This window comes from Crinia signifera, chromosome 1 (assembly GCF_055691185.1).
Source record: "Crinia signifera chromosome 1, ASM5569118v1, whole genome shotgun sequence".
Classification (NCBI taxonomy): Eukaryota; Metazoa; Chordata; class Amphibia; order Anura; family Myobatrachidae; genus Crinia; species Crinia signifera.
Window position 1 is genome coordinate 313,776,055 of NC_139217.1, and position 25,180 is coordinate 313,801,234.

The window sequence follows — 25,180 nt, forward strand, 5'->3', positions numbered from 1 at the left end:
CTCCATACGCCCCTCCCATTTGTATGGTTACATCAGTGATCAGAGTGTAAGCCTACTCCATAAGCCCCTCCCATTTGTATGGTCACCTCAGTGATCAGGGTGTAAGCCTACTCCATAAGCCCCACCCATTTGTATGGTTACCTCAGAGATCAGGGTGTAAGTCTACTCCATACGCCCCTCCCATTTGTATGGTCACCTCAGTGATCAGGGTGTAAGCCTACTCCATTTACTTTCCATTACCACCTCTAATCTCAGTAGCGCACGCAGGGGGGGTTTCTGAGTACCCAGAAACCCCCCCCCCCAGGAGTCTATGGGCCCTAGGCTGAAAGCTGAGGGTCCTCTCTTTCCATGGATACAAGAATTTTAAAAATCGGCCCTTGGGAACCGGAGATATCTGACTTCAAAGCAGTTGTCCCCATCCAAGCCTGTTAATTGCTCTTCCCAGTCAGATATTTCAGGTTCTGTCTGACTAAGAGTTTTTCTCAAAGTATATTCCAAAAGCTGGGACTCTCCCTCTTTGATGGACACTAGTAGCTTGTCTCTACTGTTGCCAGAACCAGAGATATCGGCCTTCCAGCAGCTGGTTACTGCTCCAGCTCCACACACCTGGTATGTAGTTTTATATACTCATTGGCAGATTGCTCTGCCTCCTGAACTCTGATACCCTAGTCCCCAATACCATTTGGTAGGTGGGATTCTCTAGTTTTTAATTAAAATCTAAGAATTGTATTTCCGGGAACTGGAGATATCTGTAGTCAAGCAAGCTGTCCTCCCACCAGAAAATCATGAATAATAAGCCTACTCCACTATGCACCCCTCCTCTGCGTTTTAAACTTCCTCTACCACCCTGAAAGTTATGTATTGGGACCCCTTCATTCAGCCCAAAGGCCCCTTCTCCCACCCCATCTCCCACCATATGTGCAGTAAAGGGGTAATTAGTGGAAATTACTGATCCAGGCCTTACATGCTGAGCGGTTGATATAATACCCCCTACCACCCGAGGGACATCAAAGCTTCACCCACCCCTACCGCTGGAGGATTGGTAGGGGCCCCAATACATTGCTATGCCCAGGGGTATTATTATTTATATACATTTGGTCTATCTATAATACTTTAACTGACCCAGCATATACTGGGTCACCTAAGTGTCCATCTCCGTGCTTTGCTCCGCCCCTCTGGAAACCCCCTTCTGAAAATCCTGCGTTTGCCCCTGAATCTCATTTACCCACCAGCCCTCACTGCCACCTCCTGACCTTTTGGAGCATTTATTAATATAAATAAAGACAAATTCACACAAAATATATTTAATAAATAAATTCAAACTTTAATTTTAAGTAAAATGTATATATTATTTTTGCTCTGCATTATAAAATAGGGAATAATGGAACAGGATTGTTCCAGAACTCTTACACACTTGTCCTATAAGAGGAACAAGATGGTGGAAGCCACATGACTCATGGAGAGTCATCCATCAGCACTCAGGAGAGGAAAAACCCCCTGTGGGGGAAACCTCTGGGGACCCATGGCTGACGGACTGCCCATCCCTCTAGGCATTAAGAGACTTTGCAGAGTTTGCCCAAACCACCCACCCACTAACCTTATATAACCCGTCATCCCTTCTGTCACCCCAAATCTTAACTTTTTTCCCAGATGATGAAGAACGCACCCGATGGCACCGGGGGGGGGGGGGGGGGGGCACACGCATTTCCACAGTAATGGGGGGGAGAGACAAGGTAGGGGGGAGAGACAGACAAGGTAGGGGGGCGAGACAGACAAGGTAAAGGGGCGAGACAGACAAGGTAGGGGGCGAGGCAGACAAGGTAGGGGGCGAGAGAGACAAGGTAGGGGGAAAGAGACAAGGTAGCTAGCTACCCATTAGTATTAGGACTCTATGTAAGAATCAGCCAGAACCCCTTTAGGACTCGTCTCTGGTGCTATAAGGGGTTAGGGCTGCAATGATATATATATAGGACAGCTCTAACTCTGTTTCCTATGTCCCCACTGGGTCTGAGCTCTATGCACATACACAGACCGCTGTCATGTATGTGCATTAGTCAGTAACCCATTGCCAACAGGCTGCTGGCAACACAGCAGAGGATACAGCGGAGGAGGGGACACCGCTGGTCCTCGCTGGAAAGATACTGTGTGTGATGGTAAATACCAGCGACATATCCTGTGTATCACACGGACACTAACACAATATGCTGCCAGAATTTAGTATCACTCTTACATGGAGCCCAAACTATGATAAATCTATAACAACAGTATCAGATAATAACAAAGTAATGGATACAGCACCATATACATCTCTCCCACCTCTGCACATTAATAAGTAGGGATCAGTACGGGGACTTGATGCAGCATAGGACACCTTGTGCCTTGCGACACGTCCTAACAGCTCCATACAGGGTTTATTCAGCGTCTCCAGACACCGCCCTTAGGTGTCCCAGGCACAGCCCTAGTGACTGCTTAGTACTGCCCCCCTAGGTGGGAGATTTGTTTGTATCCAATACTGTCCTGTCGGTCAGGTGATCAGTCATATATGACAGAAGTCGCGCTCCGAGTCTACCGCCGCTGCATCGCACTAACCTGCCCTTATCTCTGTCCAGTCACTAACCTTATGTGAGTATGTCCTCCTGCTGGTAAACTGCGCACTGCCCGAGTCCTGTGAGGTGAATGAGTGAGACAGCATCAGTACAGCCCTGATCTAGGCAGTCCCCATTATGACATCACTATACCCTCACAAACCCCACCTGATTGACCAGGGCTGGCTGTTTGTGGTTTGAGGCCCATTATGACATCACAGGTCTTTTGTCTTTTGCATGACTGACCTAAGGGTAATGTGATTTCACTTCTTATTTTAAATATTACATTCACATCAGAATGTATTATTTGATGGCGGCAGGATTTCCCTATAAATCTTTGGGAATGTGAGGTTTTATATGAACACAATTTTCACTGTAGTTACATTGTTTACTAGCAGGGGTGGCCAGATTTTTGTGTCCCGGGATCATACCTCCCAACATAACCCATTCCAGGAGGGACAAGATGCTCTCTTTCTCGACATTCATGTCAGTGGCAGTTGCAGGGCTGCAGCACAGTCCACAATTCAGATAGGGGAGCCCCACCAACTGCCACCCCAAACACCACAGACTGGACTCACTTGCAGGTGTGGCTCCCCTTTTTGAATTTGCGACATTGGTGCAGTCCCACCTCTGCAACTACTACTGGCAGCAAGTCCAGTAGCAGAGCATTTTGTCCCTCCTGGAATGGGTCATGTTGGGAGGTATGCGGGATGTACTTTTAGTTCAAATATTTAGCGGAGATCTACCATTGTCAATGGGCCTGATTCGGAGGTGGCCCATATACTGATATTTCGTTTTGCTATTCCGCATGCATTAAAGTACCGGAAACCCTTACTGCAGACCCGTAAATCTAACTGTACGATGGTGGGCACAGTTGCACATGGCATTGCTGCCAGTAGAGATGGTAACTGTATATTTCTGCAGATATGAATATATAAGAATCAACAACTGCACATATATACATACATACATACATACATACACAAACATACATACATACATACATACACAAACATACATACATACATACATAAACATACACAAATATACATACATACATACATACATACATACACAAACATACATACATACATACATATATACTGTATATAAATACATACATAGCATCCACCTCTGAACCAGGCTCACAGGCCCTATGCTTCCCACAATAGATTTTGTTTTGCTGATCGCTCTTACACACATAGGGCCATATTCTGCTTGCCTCGCTCGGACACCAATTCATTTGCAGAGTGTATCTTAGCCCACTGCGCATGCGTACCATTCGCAAGGCGCATGTGTAGGTTTGGGCAACCGTGCACACTCGCAACCTTACAAGTAGAAATACGCTAGTGAACAATCTCGTGCAGAGTAGTCGTAATGTGGGCGTATGGATTGGCGCAGCCACAAAACTGGGCACAACTGGGCGGTAACTGGGGTGTATACTGGGGTGGTGACTACATGTGCTGGACGGTGGCTTCGCTCCACTGTGAGAGCGCTCGGACTGATTGAGCTTAAAATCATTCGCTCTGTAAAAGTAAGTCTCACGCCTCGCAGGCCAGCCGATTCTCGGCCCCACATTCGCACGGGCGATCAACACGGACAATTGCTAAATTACCTACACACAATATACACCCATGCAGCATACAAGTTTCTCTACTATTAGTTATATAATCACATATATAAGAATGGTAGATGCTATATGTGATTGGATTACTAATAGTATTACTATACTGGCCATAGTGACCTTCAAATGAAATTGGTTTTATATTGTTAGATTTTATTTTGTATTTGAATTACTTTGATACCTTTATGTTTATTTTTGGATTACATTTGATTTCTATTTTAGCGCAGTCTGTCTTTTTCTCTCTTTGTGTTTTTTCTATATGTGGTCCAAGTACCCGCATCTGACTGCTGCCTGAACAGAATATTTGTGATAGCTCATAATTTGTTACATTGTGGTCCGACAGCGCACAGCCATTTTCTTCTGTTATAGGATCTATTAGTCAGTCAGCGACTGATAACCAGGACACAAGCACGGAACCTCTCGGGTATTGTATAATATTAACGGAGCAGGCGGCAGCTGTACTCCAGCAGCATCAGCCTGCAGCCACAGTACCACCCATATCAGACAATTACACCCCACACACTACATCCAGGAGTCGCTCAGGTTGTACTTGGTGCTGTGAGGAGCCTCTGTGCTGGTACAGAGCGGTAAGCCCAGCATATGTGGGTGTGGAGCCAGACTGATATATTGCAGCTGCAGAGGGCTCTTCACAGCGTTCCGGTAATGTCATGACATCAGGGGCACGCAGCACTACCGGGAGCTGGCGTTCTGAAACGTCAGATGTTCAAGTTCACGTGTATTTTGTTAATTTGGCCGTGATCTACCAGTGGATGCCCCAAGATCTACTAGTAGATCAGGATCTACCTTTTGGCCAGGTCTGCTCTAAGCCATTCACACAGATTTCGACACAGACAATAAATGTAACAATATTTATTTCTGTAGGGAATTAAGTTACTGCTAATAAAATACAATGATTTTGACAGGCAATTAGTAGATGTGATTGGAACTGGCTAAACGTCATTGGACAATCGTCTGAATAACCCCCAACATCTCAACTTCTGAAAACCTGCACCCACATGTCTGTGTAATGAGGAATATGGTTGTAAGCTCCACTAGGGCGGGGGCTGATTAGCAGACATATGTTATGTAAAGCGCTGCAGAATATGTGCGCTGTATAAATAAAATCCATTAAATCCATTAAACAGGTGGGATAAAAAAAACTTAGTTTCACAACAGTTTTTTTTTAATGTGATTTAACCAGGGAGCAGTGTGGGTAAAGCTACACCATGGCCCTTACTGTGTGGCGTTTGTATATTCTCCCCGTGCTTGTGTGGGTTTCCTCCGGGTACTCCTATTTTCTCTCACAATCCAAAAATATACTGGTAGGTCAATTGGCTTCCAACAAAAATGAACCCTAGAATGTGTGTGTGTGTGTGTGTGTGTGTGTGTGTGTGTGTGTGTGTGTGTGTGTGTGTGTGTGTGTGTGTGTGTGTGTGTGTGTGTGTGTGTGTGTGTGTGTGTGTGTGTGTGCATGTGGTAGGGAATATAGATTGTAAGCTCCACTGGGGCAGGGACTGATGTGAGTGTTCAACTATTCTCTGTAAAGCGCTGCGGAATATGTGCGCTATATAAGAAACTTTTAATAAATAAATAAAAATCTCTGCTCAGGGTCTGACCAGTGTAGCATTAGGCTACATGACACCTGCCTCCTCTGATAGGCCAACCTCCTCACAACTTCGTTGGGTCATGATCTGCTCCCATCTTCCACATATACTGATAATTAAAGTCACTATACAGATACTTTTCAGGAGATACAGTAATAAGAGTAGGAGAAATTGTACTCGGAATGGTCATCAGCATAAACTCATTTTGGACTTGTCTCTTGACTTTGATGCTGTGAATTGAATGGTAGTCACTTTTATGCTTTGTGCATTGTGTATGGGGAACTTGGTTACGGCATAGTAGGTAGACAATGTCATGGTCGACAGTGACTAGTTCAACATCTGAAAATGGTTGACATACTATAGGTTGACATTGCCAAACGATCGAGACAAGATTTAGGTTGACATGGACTTGCACAACACTCAAAAGGTCGATGCTAGTTTTTTTAGTTTTTTTTTTGTGTCTACAGTATGTCGACATATGTTGACATGGACACAGTATAAGGGGAAACTTGCTGCATCCACCATGCTTTGGGCACAGTGCATCGCTGCACTCGGCACACCATAATATTCTCACTCTATGCCCACTTGGATAGTAAAGTATGAACTAGTCGGTCTACACAAAGAAACGTGAAAAACTTGTGTCGACATTTTGAGTGTCGTCCATGTCAATGCAAACCTATGGTGTGTCAACCATTTGCAGGTGTCGACACGGTCACTGTCGACCCAGGGACTGCATAGCCGGTAAATTATTTTCTCTGCATTATCTGCTAGGCACTACAATGTGCTTTGTATTAGATAGAGGGCACTGTAATGTTCTCTGTATCATATGGTGGTAACTATGCTGCTCTCCTACATGGCAGTCACCGGGTTGCTGTATGAATTGTATGGAGGTCACTGTTATGCTATCTTTATTGTATGACTGTCAGTAGGATGCTCTGTTGTTGGCGAGGCAGTGTGATACAGGCAGTGTTGAGTTTTTGCCTTGGATGACAGAAAGCCTAGCTTTACCCCTGGGTCCACTTCACTGTACATGCTAACAGTATATTGTAAAAAACAGACCTTCCACCAGACAATAAAAGCAGTCTGTTTACTTCCACAGAAATTGAAACAGGTCTTTTCCAAAGTAAGTTTACTGGGACTTAAGCAGTCCACAAACAGCATGTATTGTACACAATCTCAGGCTCCCTGTCACTAGCCCACTGGCCAACCACTGTCTATCACCTGGACACTTGCTGGTGTCAGGGGCCCTGAGCCCTTGCCCTAATGAGTTTTAAGAAAGTGTGCCTTATTGCTGTAAACACTTGCTCCAACACCTGGACAGGACCTGCATGGATGGGATTCTCCAGTATTTCTCAGGGCCCTATTCAGATCTGATCACAGTACAAATTTGTTCTCAAAATAGGCAAAACCATGTGCACTGTAGGTGGGGCAGATGTAACATGTGCAGAGAGAGTTAAATTTGGGTGGGGTGCGTTGAAACTGAAATAAAAAAAAATGCAGTGTAAAAATAACGCAGCCAGTATTTACCCTGCACAGAAACAAAATAACTCACACAAATCTAACTCTCTCTGCACATGTTACATCTGCCCCACCTGCAGTGCACATGGTTTTGCCCATTTTAAGAACAAATTTGTACTGAGATCAGATCTGAATAAAGGTCTTAGTCCTAAATGCAGGTAGTTTTGGCCTGGGGAAACTGAACAACTGTGCCCTGTTCTGCAAACACCCGGGGAGGCATCCAGTCTGGACTGACACAATATACTGTATATACAAGCATATTAAAGTGTGTGCAATATTATACTCTAAAACATGTCTTTATGGCATGTTCAGTCAGTATATGATTTAGATCAAAGCTTCTCATTGTTTACTGACATGTCCATATACTGTACATTTCAGACCTTTATAATATACAGTATAACAAATGATTGACAAACACTACGAATAACAGCCTGTGTGTCTGAGTCCTAAATTAGATTACATACTATTGGTATACAGGCTGCATACCAGTAACTCATCATGACCACTATATCCGTCCTGCGTGAATTAAAAATAACTTGGCAAACATCTATATAAATTTGAAAGCCTGATACAAACCATGTCTTACACAGTCTAAATAAAATTAACAACCCAAGTGAAATAGCTAAAACCAGCTCTGTGCTCTAAAATAGTATGTTACGCTTTAGAACATTTTTACATAACCACAGATGCTTTGGCTGCCATACGCACTTGGTCACTTCTTATTTAAAAGTCACAGTTATATTTGAATATAAATAATATATGTACTAAGGCCCTGATTCTGGTTGGCGCCGCCTGTACGCATACCTGTCCCCCCCCTCCCCCACACTACTTGGCGAATGTCCCCGCAGCACTGTGAATGGATGTTTTGCATAAACCTCCATTCACAGGCTTGGGCCGACCATCGAATGATTTCTATAGCGCTTGGAACTCTCTTACATAGCGGAACGGCGCCCTACTCCGATAACATGGTGGGCAGCTGACATCCGGTGATGTCAGCCACCCACCCCCGGAAGGTAAAAGCAGGAAATTTGCATCCGAACGTCCCCTGTCTGACTCCTGCACTATGCATATTTCGGAGGGCACCCGCAGTGAAGACCTGCACATGTGCATAAGCGATTATGCGAACGGGAATGCGAACGGGGCGAACAAACCAGAATCACCCCTAAATGTATTTTGCTGCATTGGAGTACATTTGCTGTAGGCTAAAACTAAGCTTGAAAAGTGATAAAATGGAGAGTGATAACCAAGCATCCTGAGTCCGCTACACGTTTGTAAGACATGTGCAATTTTCTCTGGGATTACTCTGTCACAGCACCAGACATACAGACTAGCTATACTCTGTTCCCACAGCAATCTCCATCACTTTGGGGAATTTAACCCCACGTTTCTTTATAAAACCCAATTATAAATTGCCTCAGATGTCCCCAAATTCAACAATATATACAATACACACAATCTATTGGTTACCACTCTGGACCAATCTCCAGTGCATAGCAACTCCAGTACCAATCTCCAGTGAAAAAAAAAAAAAAAGCTCACTGCAAAACTGGAATTTAAATTTGATCTAGTTAAATAGGCCCGGCTAACGTCCCTATTTTTTAAAACTATTTTTCTAATAAAAGTTCATTTTTAATAAATTACATACATCATTTTAAAGCGTACCCCACAAAAAGAGTCCCCTGTTCATCCTCTGTCTTTTCATGTTTTCACTGGACTCAGGGGAGCACCAGCAACCAAAGGCGTAACTACCATAGGTGCAAGGGGTGCAGCTGCTATGGGGCCCAAAGCTGAAGGGGACCCATCATTACTGTCTAAGTAATACGTTTTACATACATTTATCACCATAAATTGCTAAATGGGGGCCCTTACAAACTTTTGCTATGGGGCCTACGAATATCTAGTTACGCCCCTGCCAGCAACTCTAAACCCTCTTTCCTATTTTCGGGTCTGTGCTTAACAGTTGGTTTCAGGCTACCCAGGCCGAATCTCACCACTAGGTGGCGAGGCCTCACTTGAACTCCCTCACCAGCGGTGGGCAAAACCTTGTGTGGAATCCACAAATCCAACCCCCTTACATATCTACAAGTATATCAGTGCATCGTGCTGTGTGTACCAACTTGGCGCAAAGGGGCCTGTGATTTCCATCACAATTGGGTGGGCACATGTGAATGCTCACCTAGTTGTGATGTCAGGCCGACGATCAATAAGTGTGTATGGACTTACCGATTGCCAGATCGGTTGGCGGATGCCCCGGACAGTCTACAGAGAAATAGAGAATAACTGGAGAACAAGAGGGAGGAACAAGGGAGAACAAGTGGAATAACTCAGCAACAATAGGAATATATTACAGAATGACAGTTACCATATTTTATAAAGTTTTCTTAAGTTCCTCAAGAGATGGAACTTTTCATCCATGTTATTGTAGTTGTGTTTGCAACATTGGGGGTTATTCTGATTCACTCGGAAAGGCACAATCATTCTCTAATGGACAAAACCATATGCACTGCAGGTGGGGCTGATGTAACATGTGCAGAGAGAGTTAGATTTAACCCCCATTGTATATACAGTATAAACAACAGTTCTTATTTATATCAATGGTGATAACTCTTAACTACCAGCACCTAACTAACATTTTTAAATTCCAACATTTACCTTGACAGTTAGGAGCCAGTTGCTGGTGATAAAGTACTATCCTTCTGTTCAAATATTTTAGTTCCATAGTTGTTTTCTCTTTCTTTACCACATCTCTATTTTTCTCCTAAAGTGTGTTTTTTTTCTGATTGAGTTCTTAATTCTTTTAATTTGTATTAGAACATATTGCCCTGATTCTGAGACACACTGCTGATGTCAGAAGCAGTGGAGCATTTTCTTTGCCTGTGCTTGAGCTTTTGCGGCACATGCATGCAGATACTCGGAGTTAAGTATTGGGCATCCCATGCTGTGACATGGAATAGCAGAAGCACAGAGATGGTCTGTCTTACAGGCGTGCAATGGTCACAAGCATGTCGCTGAAAGCAATTGCATAGAGAGGAGCTCGACCGCTCACAAAGGAGGCCATACTGCCAGGTTTGGTGCAAATTTTGATGGTCCAATGGATGGTGCGACGTCCCTGTTCTAGAAACGCAGACCCTACTCTGCCCCTTCTCCTCCCCCTCAATGGCACTACCTGTCAATCAAGCAGAGGGGGGTACTCTGTACAACAGGGAATGCACTGAATGGACCTTGCACAGCTGAAGATACCCAATAATCGCAAATCTGCGTGGGACACAATATCTGCGACCTTCTCTGAATCAGGCCCACAGTCAACACAATGAACTCAAATTGTCTTATGTGAAATCTCTCTATGCATGTCGAGAAATCATGATAAATTTTAAACATAAAACAGAGAGATGTTTCTGCTGTACTAGATAGTAGAGTTTTTGAAAAATAAATTCATAAAAACATAAGCAACATTGGTTGGCGGAAGTGACATCACCGCAAACAATTTTTTTGTACAATAATCCAGCAGCCATCTTAGTTTGTTTACTAATGGATATTTTGGCAGCACTCTAGAACAGTATCCTGTTGTGTTTCACACACACCCCAATCTACCATGCTGTTAGAAGATTGCACAGCTCCGGGTCTCTGGTGCCTTGAACCACTGTTTTTTTTATGATAAATTCACAGATGTTTGGCTGAAGTTCTGGAAAGAATGGCAAGTGTACTGCTATGCCGGGCTGTCTAACATATCTCACTGGAGCTAATGCAGTTGTCAAAGTTTATCTACTCAGAGGGGGAGGACAAAGAAATTCTGAAACACTAATAAGAACGTTTGTTGGGATATGCTTACCTGTAAACAGATGTCATCATGGACAGGCATTATTTAACACACTTGTGCAGAGCCCCACTTAAAGCTTCCGGTCATATTTATTAAGCTCAAACTGAAGCGGAGCAAAAGAGCTCATTAGAGACAAGATTGTGTGTGGAATGTAAAATTAAACAACATGCACCCAATTGCTGAGGCAGAAAGGGTTAATGCTCAAAACGGTCTTAAATATAGCATAACTCCCAACATGACCCTCTCCAGGAGGGACACAATGCTCTGCTCCTGGACTTTCCTCTTGATGTATAATCACCATCACCTGTGTTGCAGCACCTTTCTCACCAACTACCTGTTCAACACAGGTGATTGCATCATACATTAAGAAGAAAGTCCAGGAGCAGAGCAATGTGCCCCTCCTGGAGAGGGTCATGTTGGGAGGTATGATATAGGAAGGCCACTAGAATAGTCTAATAAAGACACCTCTATGCAAGATAGTGCAAGTCCAAGGCTAAAATTGAGGATAGTCAAAGACAGACAGCATTGTCAAGTACTGTAGTCTGTTGCACACAGTAAAGGCTGTAGAGACCATTCCCAGTCTTCTACTGTGAAAGAACAGAGCTCAGAGCAGAGAAAGATGAGATAAATACTTCCCTCATAGACACCCACAACACCATACACGGATGGTGTAACGGTTAGCATTACTACCTCACAGCACTGAGGTCATGGGTTTGATTCCCACCATGGCCCTAACAGTGTGGAGTTTGTATATTCTTCCTGTACTTGTGTGGGTTTACTCCGGGTGCTCCGGTTTCCTCCCACAACCCTAAAATATACTGGTAGGTTAATTGGCTCCCAACAAATTGACCCTAGAATTTCTGTGTGTGTGTACATGTAGTAGGGAATATAGATTGTAAGCTCCACAGGGGCAGGGACTGATGTGAATGTTTAAATATTATCTGTAAAGCGCTGCAGAATCTGTGTGCGCTATATAAGAAACTGTTAATAATAATTAATAAAACGAACTTTTGATACTGGTGCCAGATGTGCAGTAAAGTTATCAAGAGATCTCCTGATACACGGTCAACTTAACTGCATACAGTGGTCAAGTAATCTAGACCATAATCATTGCCACATTTAACTGCACAGGTGTATTACTGCAATTTCACATAGTGGACAGTGATGTCTATCCTTAGCATACAGTAGGATACTAGGACTGATCAGATTAGGATCATGTCATACACATAACACACTGTACTTAGAAGCAGTGATTTTGCAGATTTCTTTGATTGCAGCTATATTGAAAAGTTACCTCTGACATATACAATATGCTTTTGGTTGAATCTATCATCATGACTAGAGTATGTGCTCCCAAATACATAACACTTGTCATAAAAGAAAATGTCATACCAGAACTTAGTGATATGACAGCACTGAGAGGAATACCTCCTGTGGGTATCATCTGTGGCAGCTGCAGTTCTGTGCAGAGCTGCATCACAATTGTTCACCTGAATAAAACCACGCCACCCACTCAAGTCTGTAGATCAAGTAATTACTGATATGTCCAATGCCAATGTCTTCACATCACTTGATGCCAGTTGACTGACTGCTGTTTATTTTCTATCACATGTATTACATATGCTCTGCCCCTACCAACTTGTAGGCACTTGACAATATCAACATGAATTTGAATAAATATGGGTCACCTCCCATGGTGTCAAAGCTGACTCAGACAATTCAGTAAAATCTTACCCCCATGTACAACTACACAACTATCTAATTTCTTGTCCCTTCACTGTGATGAAACTGGACAGATTCTCCATTTGGACACTGAGAGGTGATGAGCTGGACACCATGATTCTGCAGTCTCACATCTGAAGTTAATGTGGACCAGCATTCCTGTACTTTGATGGACATCTTCCTGCCTTAAAGCTGCTTTTTACCAACACGTTCTAGGTGACCCTCACAGAGCCTGAAAATAGATATGCCCACATTGCTGGCACTGGTCTCCTGCAAGACTTTCCATGAATGTATTTATGGTTGCTCTGTTATGGTCAGAATTTTCCATTCGTCTCTGTCTCAGATCGTTCTCAACAGATGGCCTTCCTCCTCCAGAGAGTTGCCTCATGACATTCACTCCTTTGTGAAGAATGCATGCATGATAAACTCACCCTTTCTAATGTACTGCATGGTCAGTGGCTTGTTAGTTCTCATGCCATCCCAGGTTGACATGTGCAGCAGGTTTGTCAGGTACACCCATGCTATGAGGATACAAAATGCAGGGCTGAGATCTTTGTAAAGTACTGATCCTCCAGTTATTTAGAAACTATTGTGCCCTTTGTGCTGTCCAGGCCGAAAACCCTTTTTCTCTGCACAATGTGCCAGACCTTTCCTGGTCCATAACTGCCACTGATTCCACTGAGTGGAGGGGAAACGAGCACTTGTTAGTAGTGGATTTCAATGATAGAGACAATGGGAAATTAAACATACCACCAGTAGTCATCATTAGCTATAGTTCAACGTATTATGTGAAAGAGTAGCTCTATAGGTGCCCATACACGTACCAATTACCCGGTACTTTTTGTGCTAAAATAGCATCGCATCCCATGCACAACATATGCACAACGATGCTATTTTAACAAAAAAAGTACCGGGTAATTGGTACGTGTATGGGCACCTTATGTGCCAAACACCTCTTGACAAATAATCCCAAATGACTATGTGGTGTTCTTGGTGCTACATAATCTGTGGAACACTCCAAGAGATATACAGTATTGCCTTCACCTGTGCAATGTCTCATGTCAAGATGTACATGCACCATCAGAATCTGTTTATCAGTAAAAAGGATTTCTATTGCATTCAGTCAAATCACTCCTTGTGTCTTACCTGTGTCGACATCAAAAGGTTGACATTGGCATATATGACATGTAAAGTTCGACGCATGGAAAGGTCAACTTTTTTTTCACTTTTTTTTTTTTACATTTTTATATTTTACTAACCACATGGACTCTGAGTGGGAACAGCAAAGTGTGCCAAGCGCAGCTGTAGCGGAGCTAGGTACCTGTCCCAAAGCATGGTGGGTAAAGAGGTACAGTAACTGGAAGACCACATGCTGAGATGTCGACACTGACACCATCAAAAACTTGAAAATATAATTCTGACCTTTTCATGTGATGACGTTCTACATATCTACTTTGTGCTTGCATTGATCTTTTATAAATGGTGACCTGTAGACCTTTTGCTGTCGACCCAATAGGATATGTTTTAGCATTTTATAAAATGTCAAAGCTCTTTTTTCTAAGCGGTTATTTATATAGGTATATTAGAAGTGGTGTTAAAGCAAGTGGAGGGTTAAGGCACTGTAGTATGTTGCCACAAAAAAAAAAATAGATCATTTCTAATGCACTCAATTTTTCCTATGGCTTCGTATCACTGAGCTTAGGACTGCTGCTGAAAGTGAAAATCACCCCTGCAGTCTGGCAGTTTGTTAACCTGTAGTGCCCCCAGAGGCTGTCTCAGGAAATGTATTTAAGACCTTAATGAATTTTGAGATCAGCGTTTCCTGCTGCACAGCTTCATGTTTCAGACATCAGACCACATGTTGAAGGTCAAATGTAATGTCTGAGCGCAGAGTTCACTGTAGGGAGAATGATTCGGGGGAGTATAGGGAAAGCACAAGCAAAATTGCTGTGGCTTCCTACACAGCTGCACCCTGTGGGAGACTTTGATTTCATAAGGGAAGGAGGGATGCTGTGATAATAAATGTGCATTGTCATTTCATATAATGTAAACGAGAGGTTCAGTTATTAACAATTAATCTTCTCCCAAATAATAGTTACTGTACGCAGACATGTGGCCATTTACGTGTTTTATACTCGTACTGGGATTATACTGTTCACTACTACGTTTATGATCGCCATCGCATTACACTCATTTTTTGGCAAATGTTTTTCATGTTTTATTGTATTGTACAGAATGACATGTTTCGAACGTCGCAGCATACAAAAATGTTGCTACCTGCATTGATGTCATTGCATTGGGGATGCCCTCATTTGGTCGTCAGTGTCTTGGTCGACAGTCAAAAGGTCGACACATAAAAAGGTCAATGTGGTCAAAAGGTCAACATGAAAAAGATCAACTTAGTTTTTTATGATTTTTTTTAAACCAACTTGTTCATATTTTACAATCCTAGTGGGCACGGAGGGAGAATAAAAGTGTGTGCCGAGTGCAGAGGCACCACGCCCGCAACACAGCGAGCCATGCGAGGGGACGCGGTACACTTATATGGTGTCCATGTTGACCTATGTCAACCTAGAAACCACAAAAAGTGAAAAACCCACGTCAACCTTTTGCGTGTGTTGACCTTTCGACCATGTCGACCTAATGTATGTCAACCTTTTTGATGTGTCGACCTTTTGACTGTAGACCAATAGTGTTTGACCTTTTGACTGTCTACCTAGACACTGGCGGCCTATCATCCTGTACCCCTGCGGACATGGAGGTACTGTACATATGCTGTAAAAACAAAAAAAATACTTCCAGCTAAAAAAAAAACAATTCCGAAATGAATGAGATCACACAGCCACTATGGCTTTAGGGGTTTATTAAGAGTTATATTGAATATGGGATGTTGCTATGGGCAACCAATCAGATTCTATCATCTCCTAGAAGGTGCCAAATAAATAAAAAGCAGATGCTGATTGGTTGCCCATAGCAACATCCCATCTTCAATAGAACTCCCATTTTAGTAAATAAACCCCCTTGCACTTAGTGCCTGTGTGATAATAGCATATGCTAATGGTGCAGGAGGCGTCCTGCCAGGTTCTCTAATCCGCGGCTGCGTCCAAAGATGCAGCATTGATGTGAGCATCAGTCAGCTGAGTACTCAGGATACTCAGGATCCCCAGGACATTTACACTGCTGAATATAGTGCTCCCCTGTTATATGTATTGTTGCCTGTTGTACACGCACCCCCAGACACCAGCAGCATATCATTAATGCTGCAGTGGTAGGGGAACTGGGGAACATCGCAGCCCTGATTTTGCACATGTTAAATTCATACTTGCCTACTTTTGAAAACTAATTTCAGGGAGATTATAGTTAGTAGCTGAATCTTGCACAGGGAGCGTGTCATGCTCCACTTAAAGGGGGTGTCTAGTACCATATATGGAGAGAAAAGAGATTATGAACGTGGCACCTAGAAGCGTGGCTGCTACATCAGGGTTGCCGACTTTCAAAAAATCCTCTCCGGGAGAAGCCCGGAGAGGAATCTTGCATTACGCGTTTTGGGGGCGGGGCTTAACTGTGACGTCATTAAGCCCCACCCCCATTACAGCAAATAGCCGGAATAACAGTTATCCATGGAGGGGGCGGGGCTAAAACGTCACGATTGTGCCGTTTTAGCTCAGCCCCCTCCCCTGAGACCCGCGGATTGCGGCATATAAATGCCGCGATCGGGGGGCTCAGTGGGGGTCCCCCTGATTCCGGGAGGGTTGCCCACCCTTCCGGGGCCGGGAGGAAGGACCCGATTTTCGGGAGACTCCCGCAAATTCCGGGAGGGTCGGCAACCCTGTGCTACATCTGAGAGGAATCTTGTCAAATTACTCGTAAACAAATGTAGATGAGCCCCAAAGCTGTTAGTAAGATATACTATACTTGGTAAAGTGCTGGGAAATGGTGCTGATGATTCAATGTAAATGTATCTATCTCTCATTCCTTTTTTCTCCAAAAAATCTAACAGTGTAATGTGATTTTGGTGAAATGAGGAAGATTGCTAGACTAATGAGGATATACCTCCCAACAGTCACGATTTCAGCGGGACAGTCCCGATTATCAGGGCCTGTCCCGCTGTCCCTCCTGCGGCCAGCAGTGTTGGCCCCCCCGAAATTTCCGGCGCGCATCAGCTGGGTTCCGCCGCAGAATCATCAAAAGTTGGGGGGTATGATGAGGGAGAGAGGGAGATTGCTGCTATTTAAGGGAGTCTCCTGCAGAATGCAAGAGGGTAGGCAGCTATGGTTAAATTACATCTCTAAATTAGGACCTTAGGTAAGTGTGTATTGTATATTATTACTAAATCATTTTAAAATGGTTCTGTTATATTTTTAGGTCCCATGGACCAGATGCTGTGCTTATGGCAGAAGGGAACCGCCCTGCTGAACTTACTCAGTCTCAGATGCTTCACATAGCCCAGCAGATTGCAGCAGGTATGGTGTACTTGGCCTCCCAGCACTTTGTCCATCGGGATCTGGCAACGAGGAACTGTTTGGTCGGAGAGAATCTCTTAGTGAAGATTGGAGACTTTGGAATGTCTAGAGATGTATACAGCACGGATTACTATAGGGTAAGTGGCTTGTCACAATCATAGCAAAAATGGGATAAAGAAGCATCTTTCATGTCCACATTAATTACTTCACGGGGATGATTGTAATTGAACTCATATATTGGCAATGCAGCAGCGATGAGATCATGAAATACTGTCGCTGAGAATTGTGGTATTGTACCGTTTGACATAAAAACTAATACCTGAAACATTGCATGCTTTAGTGTATTCCAAGGCATTTATTACAATAAATATGACTGAGATGCCCATTGCAATGTTTTCTCTGATCACATGAGCTGTTGCACCCAAAGCAATGACTTTACCTTCTTACTCATTGTCATAACAAGCTCATATCAACGCCCGTGTGCAAGTGACTGCGCTTTGGTAAACAATCTTTTTGCCATGATGTACAGGTTGAAGTTGATGTAGCCAACCTTATTTTGTAGGTAAGCTGTCAGCGACTAGCTGCACAGTATGGGAGAAATAGTTCTCTCTGTTGCGCTGTTTCCTTAAAATATCTGTTCATACTGTGAGCCAGATGCACTAAGCTTCAAAAGTGATCAAATGGAGAGTGATAAACAGCCAGCCAATCAGCTCCTACCTGACATTTTCAAACAGTCTGTGGCATGGCAGGTAGGAGCTGATTGGCTGGCTGTTTATCACTCTCCATTTTATCACTTTGAAGCTTAGTGCATCTGGCCCAGAATCAACTATCGACTTTCTAGTTTACTTTGGTGTGTTACAGAGAATCCTTTTTTTTTTTATCACCAATATGTTCCCACCATAGTGTCAATGACAGTGCGGAAACACACGCATTTACAGTACATTAACCTACCTATATGTTATTGAACTTATATTTTGCTTTCTTTTATGCCCTTCTATCCCTTCTTCAAATCATATTTTGTTATTTTCCTTAATGTTATCTTGCTCTCTTGTTTATTGCCTTGTTAATTCTTTCCTTCCTTTCTTCTTGCTTGTTCTTTCCTTAATTACAATCATTTTCCCTTTCGTTATCTTACTCCTTCCTTCTTGCGTTTTTTTACCTAACTACCCTTGTTCTTCATCTCTTTAATTTATTCTTTCTCTTGTCTTTTATCTTCTTCACCTTACAGTATCTTCCATTTCCTCTCTTATGCCTGTTCTATCCTTCATTTTTCCTATGGTGCAGCCAAAACACATTATGGGTGCAGCCAAAAATGGGCATGGTCATGTGTCATGAGGGGGTGTGGACACACAAAACTAGGGGAGTGTCTAAGTTACTATAGGGGAGTGGTCACATTATGCCACACACCATAATGCCCATTACACATTATGCCACATACCGTATTGCACATTACACATTATGCCACACACTGTAATGCCTATAACATATTATGCCACACACAGTTATTCCGCTGACCCCATTTTATATCCCACACACAAAAATGGCCCTTACATATTACGCACCACAGAAATGCTTTTAATTACTCGCTGCCAGGTGTTTCATGGCAAAAGATGCAGCTTTCTACATCTTCACCTACATAATGCCCCTGTATACAAGGGAATTTGTATACAATATCTTATCATATTCTATCATTCTAATGTGTACATAGCCTAGGACCAGTGGTAGCCAACTCCAGTCCTCGAGAGCTACCAACAGTTCACATTTTCCAGACAACCTAGCTGCTGCACAGGTGTACTCATTACTCAGTGACACATTTTAAATGATCCACAGGTGGAGCTAATTACTTCACTTGTGATTCTGTGAGGAGATCTGGAAAACATTAACGGTTGGTAGCTCTCGAGGACTGGAGTTGGCTACCCCAGCCTTAGACACATAACGCCCCTAGTAGGACTTACCACCCGACATGCTTCCTGCCAGCTGGTACATGCTCCTTGCCATAGGTTTCTTGCTCCTTGCTAGGTGTCTCTTGCTCATTGCCTGGGATTTACATGCAGGTTGCCTTGGGAGTTGCATGCCAGTTGCCATTGGGGGTTGCATGCTCGCTGTCAGGGGGGTTACACACTTGATGCCTGGGGGTTACATGCTCATTGCCATGGGGGTTACATGGTTTTCACCATGGGGGTACATGCTTGGGAGTTGCATACTCACTGCCCGGGGGTTACATACTCATTGCCCAGGGGCTGCAGGCGCACAAAGCTCCACACCCCCCAAATCCGGCACTTCCAGGTAGTAGTGCTGGGTGCACTGTGCTCCCCTGACAGATGCTGGATGTGCTAGGGTCTCTCCTCCAAGGCATCAACCCTTTTTGGAGAAGAGAGACTCTGCGATCCTGCAGCCCCAGAGCTTGGGCTTGTGCTAGGGAGTGTCAGCAACATATTTCTTGTACCACCCAGTACCGCCAGACTTGCACCACTGCACTTTCTCCCCTAAGTTTTCCCTGTGCCCTCTTTCCCTTATTTTAACTTTCAATTTCCCATGTCTTTTATTTTTTACTCTTGTTTTCTTTCTGTCTCGTTCATATTTTTCTTATTTCCATTCACATTCTTTCCGTTTTATAAAATAAAATACAACAAAACAGCTATATGAAATGTTATGATCCATACAGTAACATTTAACATAATTCTATTTTTATTTGCTTTTAACATTAAATGGAATACTGATTTTATAGATACAATTGGCCATGTAAAAGCACCCCACTGAGTGGAACATAATGGTGCAACCTGCACTTTACCGCAGCTGTGATAATAATATGTTAACAATAAAGAAGACAATCAGCATATAATATGCATACAAAACAGCAGGGAACAGTCGATGAAAATCGCAGCAGCAATACTCAGGCATGTCAGACTAACACGACAGTGAGGACGTTCAGACCTGGCAATTACATATATGCTCACCCTTGTCTCTGCATGTAATGGTCTGTTTTGGCACAGTGCACATACAGATGGAGCACCCTTCATTCATTCAGGGACTGGCGGTAGATTTGCCAGCCGCCAGCCCCCGCCAGCTGCCGGAAGGGGACACACGCACACGAGACGCACGTGCGTCCCCTTACTACGGAGCTCTCCGCCAGTCCCCACTGCTCCGCTGCCGGTCCTCACTGCCCGATCCCACCTCCCCGCTCCCCCCCTTAACCCTGCCCGTCTCCCTGAAGCAGAGACGGGCAGGGTTTGCATCCCCCACCGCCAGGAGACTGGGACACGCATGCGTGTGGGACGCTCGCTCGTCCCAGTCAGATAGAGAGCTGGCTTGCCAGCGGGGGAGTTCTGGTGAGCCCCAGCGATGGCTGAGAGGCGCTCCATCTGGGACTCTATATCTAGAATCTGATTGGTTGCTATGGGAAACATCTCCACTTCTATAAAGCGTACATTAGTAAATATAACCCTAAGTGTCGTGACACTAGCGGGTTGATATTTAGGGTCAAGATTCCTTGAGCTTCAGTAGCTGTATATTCTGCATGTTCTGGAGACACATAGAAAGACTCGGACACATACAGATAGTATAAGCGCCTTGAGCCCCATGGAGACTTATATTATTATAAATATTATTATTTGTCACATATTAAAGTAATCAGCACAAATCACATGAATAAGAGGCAGTAGAGTCTCACAGGACCTGGAAAGTTGGTCTGTGTGGGGTGTGCTCCTGTGCTGTGTGGCTTGAGTTGCTGTGGTACAAGTCAAAGTCATGCTGCCTGAGCCATTCTCACAGCTCATCTCTCCCCTGTTAGCAGGGGAGGCCATGATAATATGAGTGCAGTGTCATCCTCTGTACCACCCACTTGACTGTACCATTCCCCCACATTGCCAACCTGGCTACATCCAAGTTGGAAATAAGAATGGACATCGAAAAACCCACCATTAAGTCATGGCTGGGTTTCCCCCACCAGAAATTTGATGTCATGATAACTAACCAGAGGAAAAAAAACATTGCCATTGCACATTCACAAAAAACACACTTGTTCATGCACAGTAGTGACCCACAGACATTCTTGATATTAAACAACTGAGTGGTAGATTTATTAAGCTCGGTGAAGTGATAAAGTGACTGGTTTTTATCAACGACCAATCAGCTCCTACCTGTCATTTTTCAAACCAAGACTGTCACTTCACAGTTAGGAGCTGATTGGCCGGTAATAAAGTGCCAGCCACATTATCACTTCATCAAGCTTAATAAATCTGCCCCTGAATTCAGCTGTATTTTAGCATTAAATGGCCACTGCTTCCACACCATTCGGGGGAAGTTGGTATTAGAAAGCCTTCATCTGATAGTAAAAACACTACTAGCATAAGAAATACATTGATGGTATTAAGCCATTGAAATTTGCTGTTTGTCTTTAGATGGAAACTATGGTGTATTAAGCTTGGATAAGTGATCAATTGGCTTGTGATAATGCACCAGACAATCAGATCCAGTCCAGCCTGTAACTGGACAATTAGGAGATGACTGCCTGGTGGGTTATCACCTTCCACCACATTTCACCAGGCTTAATCTTCCTCTATGATCCTTGGTCTAGTGGAATGACAGATAGTGGCATAATGGGACCTTCTCCTCATGGCAGGGTGTTTGGAATATACTTTTCTGCACATGGGGAGGTGGTGCTATTGGTACACTGGCGTTCACACTGTGACTAATTATATTGGGTGCTGAGGAGGAAGGAAGGCGGGGCAGAGTGGATTCTGGGTGAGATGCAGGCAGAGGCAGGTGTGTCTCTGTAGCTGCCACTAAGAATTCTGAGGGGGAGACCATGGTAGGACTTTCCTATAATTAAATTTTAGCTATTTTATTATTGGTTTTATTTAGATGCTGCTTCTAATGATTGTGAATAAATAAAGCCCAAATAGACCATTTTGCAAGGCTTATGTTCCCAGCCACCTCCTACACCATTTTTCCTCCAGAGACAACAACATCGATCAGCCAATCCTTGTTTTCTTATTTTCTTTTGCTGCACTATAATTGCACTTATGCCTCTGTAAGACATATATGCTGCTCTGCATGTTATGAGCCGTAGTTGTAATACACCATTGATACACGTTACGTGTATGGCTGTAAAATATAAATGTGAAGTCACACAAGAGGCGAGATTTTTTGGAAGGTCACATTTTTATATGTCGCACTATTCAGTTTAGTATTTTCTAAGTGAAACTGAAGTCGAATCATGTGCAATTATATTGAATTTAGGGACTGATGTCTTCTCGGCAATACTTCCCTGCATCCACGTTCTGGTTTCCTAGGTTACAAATCCATAGAACAAATGAGCAAGAGAGACGCAGGCAGCATTCATTGCAGTGCAGATATCAGGACTTTCAGTCTCCCATCTGCTACAGAGATCTTAAAATAATTCAAATTATCTTATCAATATGTCCAACATCTCAGCACGCTGCTGTCATTTGCTTACCACCTACTTTAAAATAAAATGTTCAACCTCACTGTGTACTTAAGGGGCCAATTCAAGATCTCTCTGTGCGATCCAAACTCGGCTCCAGCCACAATGGTCGGGGTTTGTATAATTTGTGCCGGGTCCTTCGCTGCAGAGGGAGGGCCGACGGGGACGGGAGGAGGACACACCGGGCTGGAGCAAGGGAACGCCCAGCGTCCCCATTAAAACGCTGGGCATTCCCCTGGGAACGCAGGAGGGCCGATGCCTACCAGGGGTGGCCAATGACTGCCGCATGATGTCAGCGCCAGCCCCTTCTTCGGCGGACGCTGACGGAAATACGCTGATTTTGCTGATTTCTCTCTCCTTCGACTACATATGAGGGGATGTGTTTGCATACATTCCCCCGCATGGTAAAGGGGATTCGTCGGCGGGTGAGCAGCCGGGCAGAGTTTATGGGTCCACTAAGCAGCGTATGTACGCTGGTTAGCGAGCCTTACTGAATCCGGCCCTAAGTGTGCTGATGGCACTAATATCTACCGAGTTTAGAAATTGAATGTGCAAATTGCTGCAATGCAAAAGTCAATATATATAATATATATATATATATATATATTTTTTCCCAATATATTTTTTTTTATTTATTGTTGTGTTTTCGGTGCAATATCATTCATAGTATTACAGGTATAATTTGGCCTTTGTGTTCTTTCGATCCAAGGAATCTCAGCAGAAAAATACAACTGGATTCTTACCTCTAATGTATTAACCCTTGAATTGTGTGCATACTTTAGACCAGGGAAAAGGAACCTTCAGCCTTCCAGCTGTTGTTGAACTACACATCCCAGCATGCCCTGCTGCAGTTTTTCTTTTTGGCCATGCTAAAGCTTTGGCAGTGCATGCTGGGATGTGTAGTTTAACAACAGCTGGAGGACCAAAGGTTCCCCATCCATGCTTTAGACTCATCTATGTGCTGCTAATACCAAATTGTTGCCTAGTAGCCAATTAATTCAGGTCTCGAACACTTCATCTGCGAACAACACAAGAGATACTATTCAGAGGTTGCTAGGAAACCTTTTTCTGCAGCAGAAAAGTAAAATTGCTTTAAAAGGGTTAATCAAGGAAAGCGACAAAAATAGCCTTTGCATGATTTCAGTTTGTTTTACTTTTTTGAATTTTGTAACAGCATGTATACATGTACTCTGCAGAATAGCTAATAAAATCGGCATGCTATTGTAATTAGCTATAGCGACAAGGGTGCTGACTGCTTGTCAGTCAAGCTTTTCGGTTCTTTCTAATGAAGCTTTATGGCGTTCTAGTAAACAGATTGAACTGAATCGTCCAGCACTAGGTAAGGGAGTCACTTAGCCAATAGCTCCATAAATGATGGGCTTGCATATGAGCACTAAGAGGTGTTCCAATGCTTTCAATGTAAAGCTTTTTGCTCTCGTGCCATTGTTGCTCCTACATGAACTGCTACTGTAGAATGAATTCCAGCACAGGTGTGTTGACCCCACAGTGTTAAAAAATTATAACGGGATATATCAAACTGGAAAAAATGTAATTACAGGAAATATTTTTCATTCACTTTCCTTATTTGGGTTGTATTCACTGCATATAGGCCATTATTCTGATTGAGTCGCAGTACACATTTGTTCTCAAAATGGGCAAAACCATGTGCACTGCAGGTGGGGCAGATGTAACATGTGCAGAGAGAGTTACATTTGGATGGGGTGTGTTGAATCTGAAATCTAAATTGCAGTGTAAAAATAATGCAGCCAGTATTTACCCTGCACAGAAACAAAATAACTCGCACAAATCTAACTCTCTCTATACATGTTATATCTGCCCCACCTGCAGTGCACATGGTTTTGCCCATTTTGAGAACAAATTTGTACTGCGATCAGATCTGAAAGATAAGGGCCATCGAATTTTGTTGCTGGTTTAATTATGTGAAATCAGGCACCAGGAGCAGCCTTATCAGAAATCTACACAGGTATATGGGTGGGGGGACGGACATGTTGGGAGTCCCCCTTGTCATCCGTGAATAGATGCTCTGTGCTGGCTGGGCACATAGCCAGTGGAAAAGGGGGGTTAACCTCGTGGGAATAGGCCATGCCCCTGTGCACTCCCCCAAATTACAGGTGCGCGCCTTAGACCCACGAGGTGTCCCTCTTCATGCCTGGCCAATGTTGGGAGGTATGTGTTGAGATCATCAGGTCGACAGTGTCTAGGTCAACCACAATTGGTCGACACACAAAAGGTGGACATATGAAAAAGGTTAACATGCTTTATTTCGACACAAGCAAAACCCGTCATGTAAATGGTTGACACGGAAAAAGGTCAACATGAGGTTTTTTTTAAACAGACTTGTTCTTACATCACTAGCTGAGTGGGCATAGAGGGAGAATAT

General features: G+C 43.6%; 1 protein-coding gene across 3 annotated transcripts in view; it reads left to right on the plus strand.

Moving 5' to 3' along the window:
- NTRK2 (neurotrophic receptor tyrosine kinase 2) overlaps nucleotides 1-25,180 on the plus strand; it is a 234,705-nt gene that overhangs the window by 183,936 nt on the left and 25,589 nt on the right. For all 3 annotated transcript variants that reach the window (XM_083186343.1, XM_083186332.1, XM_083186338.1), the window contains one exon: nucleotides 17,236-17,470. In XM_083186343.1, the coding sequence (XP_083042469.1) occupies nucleotides 17,236-17,470 (235 nt within the window). The remainder of the gene's footprint in view (nucleotides 1-17,235; nucleotides 17,471-25,180) is intronic.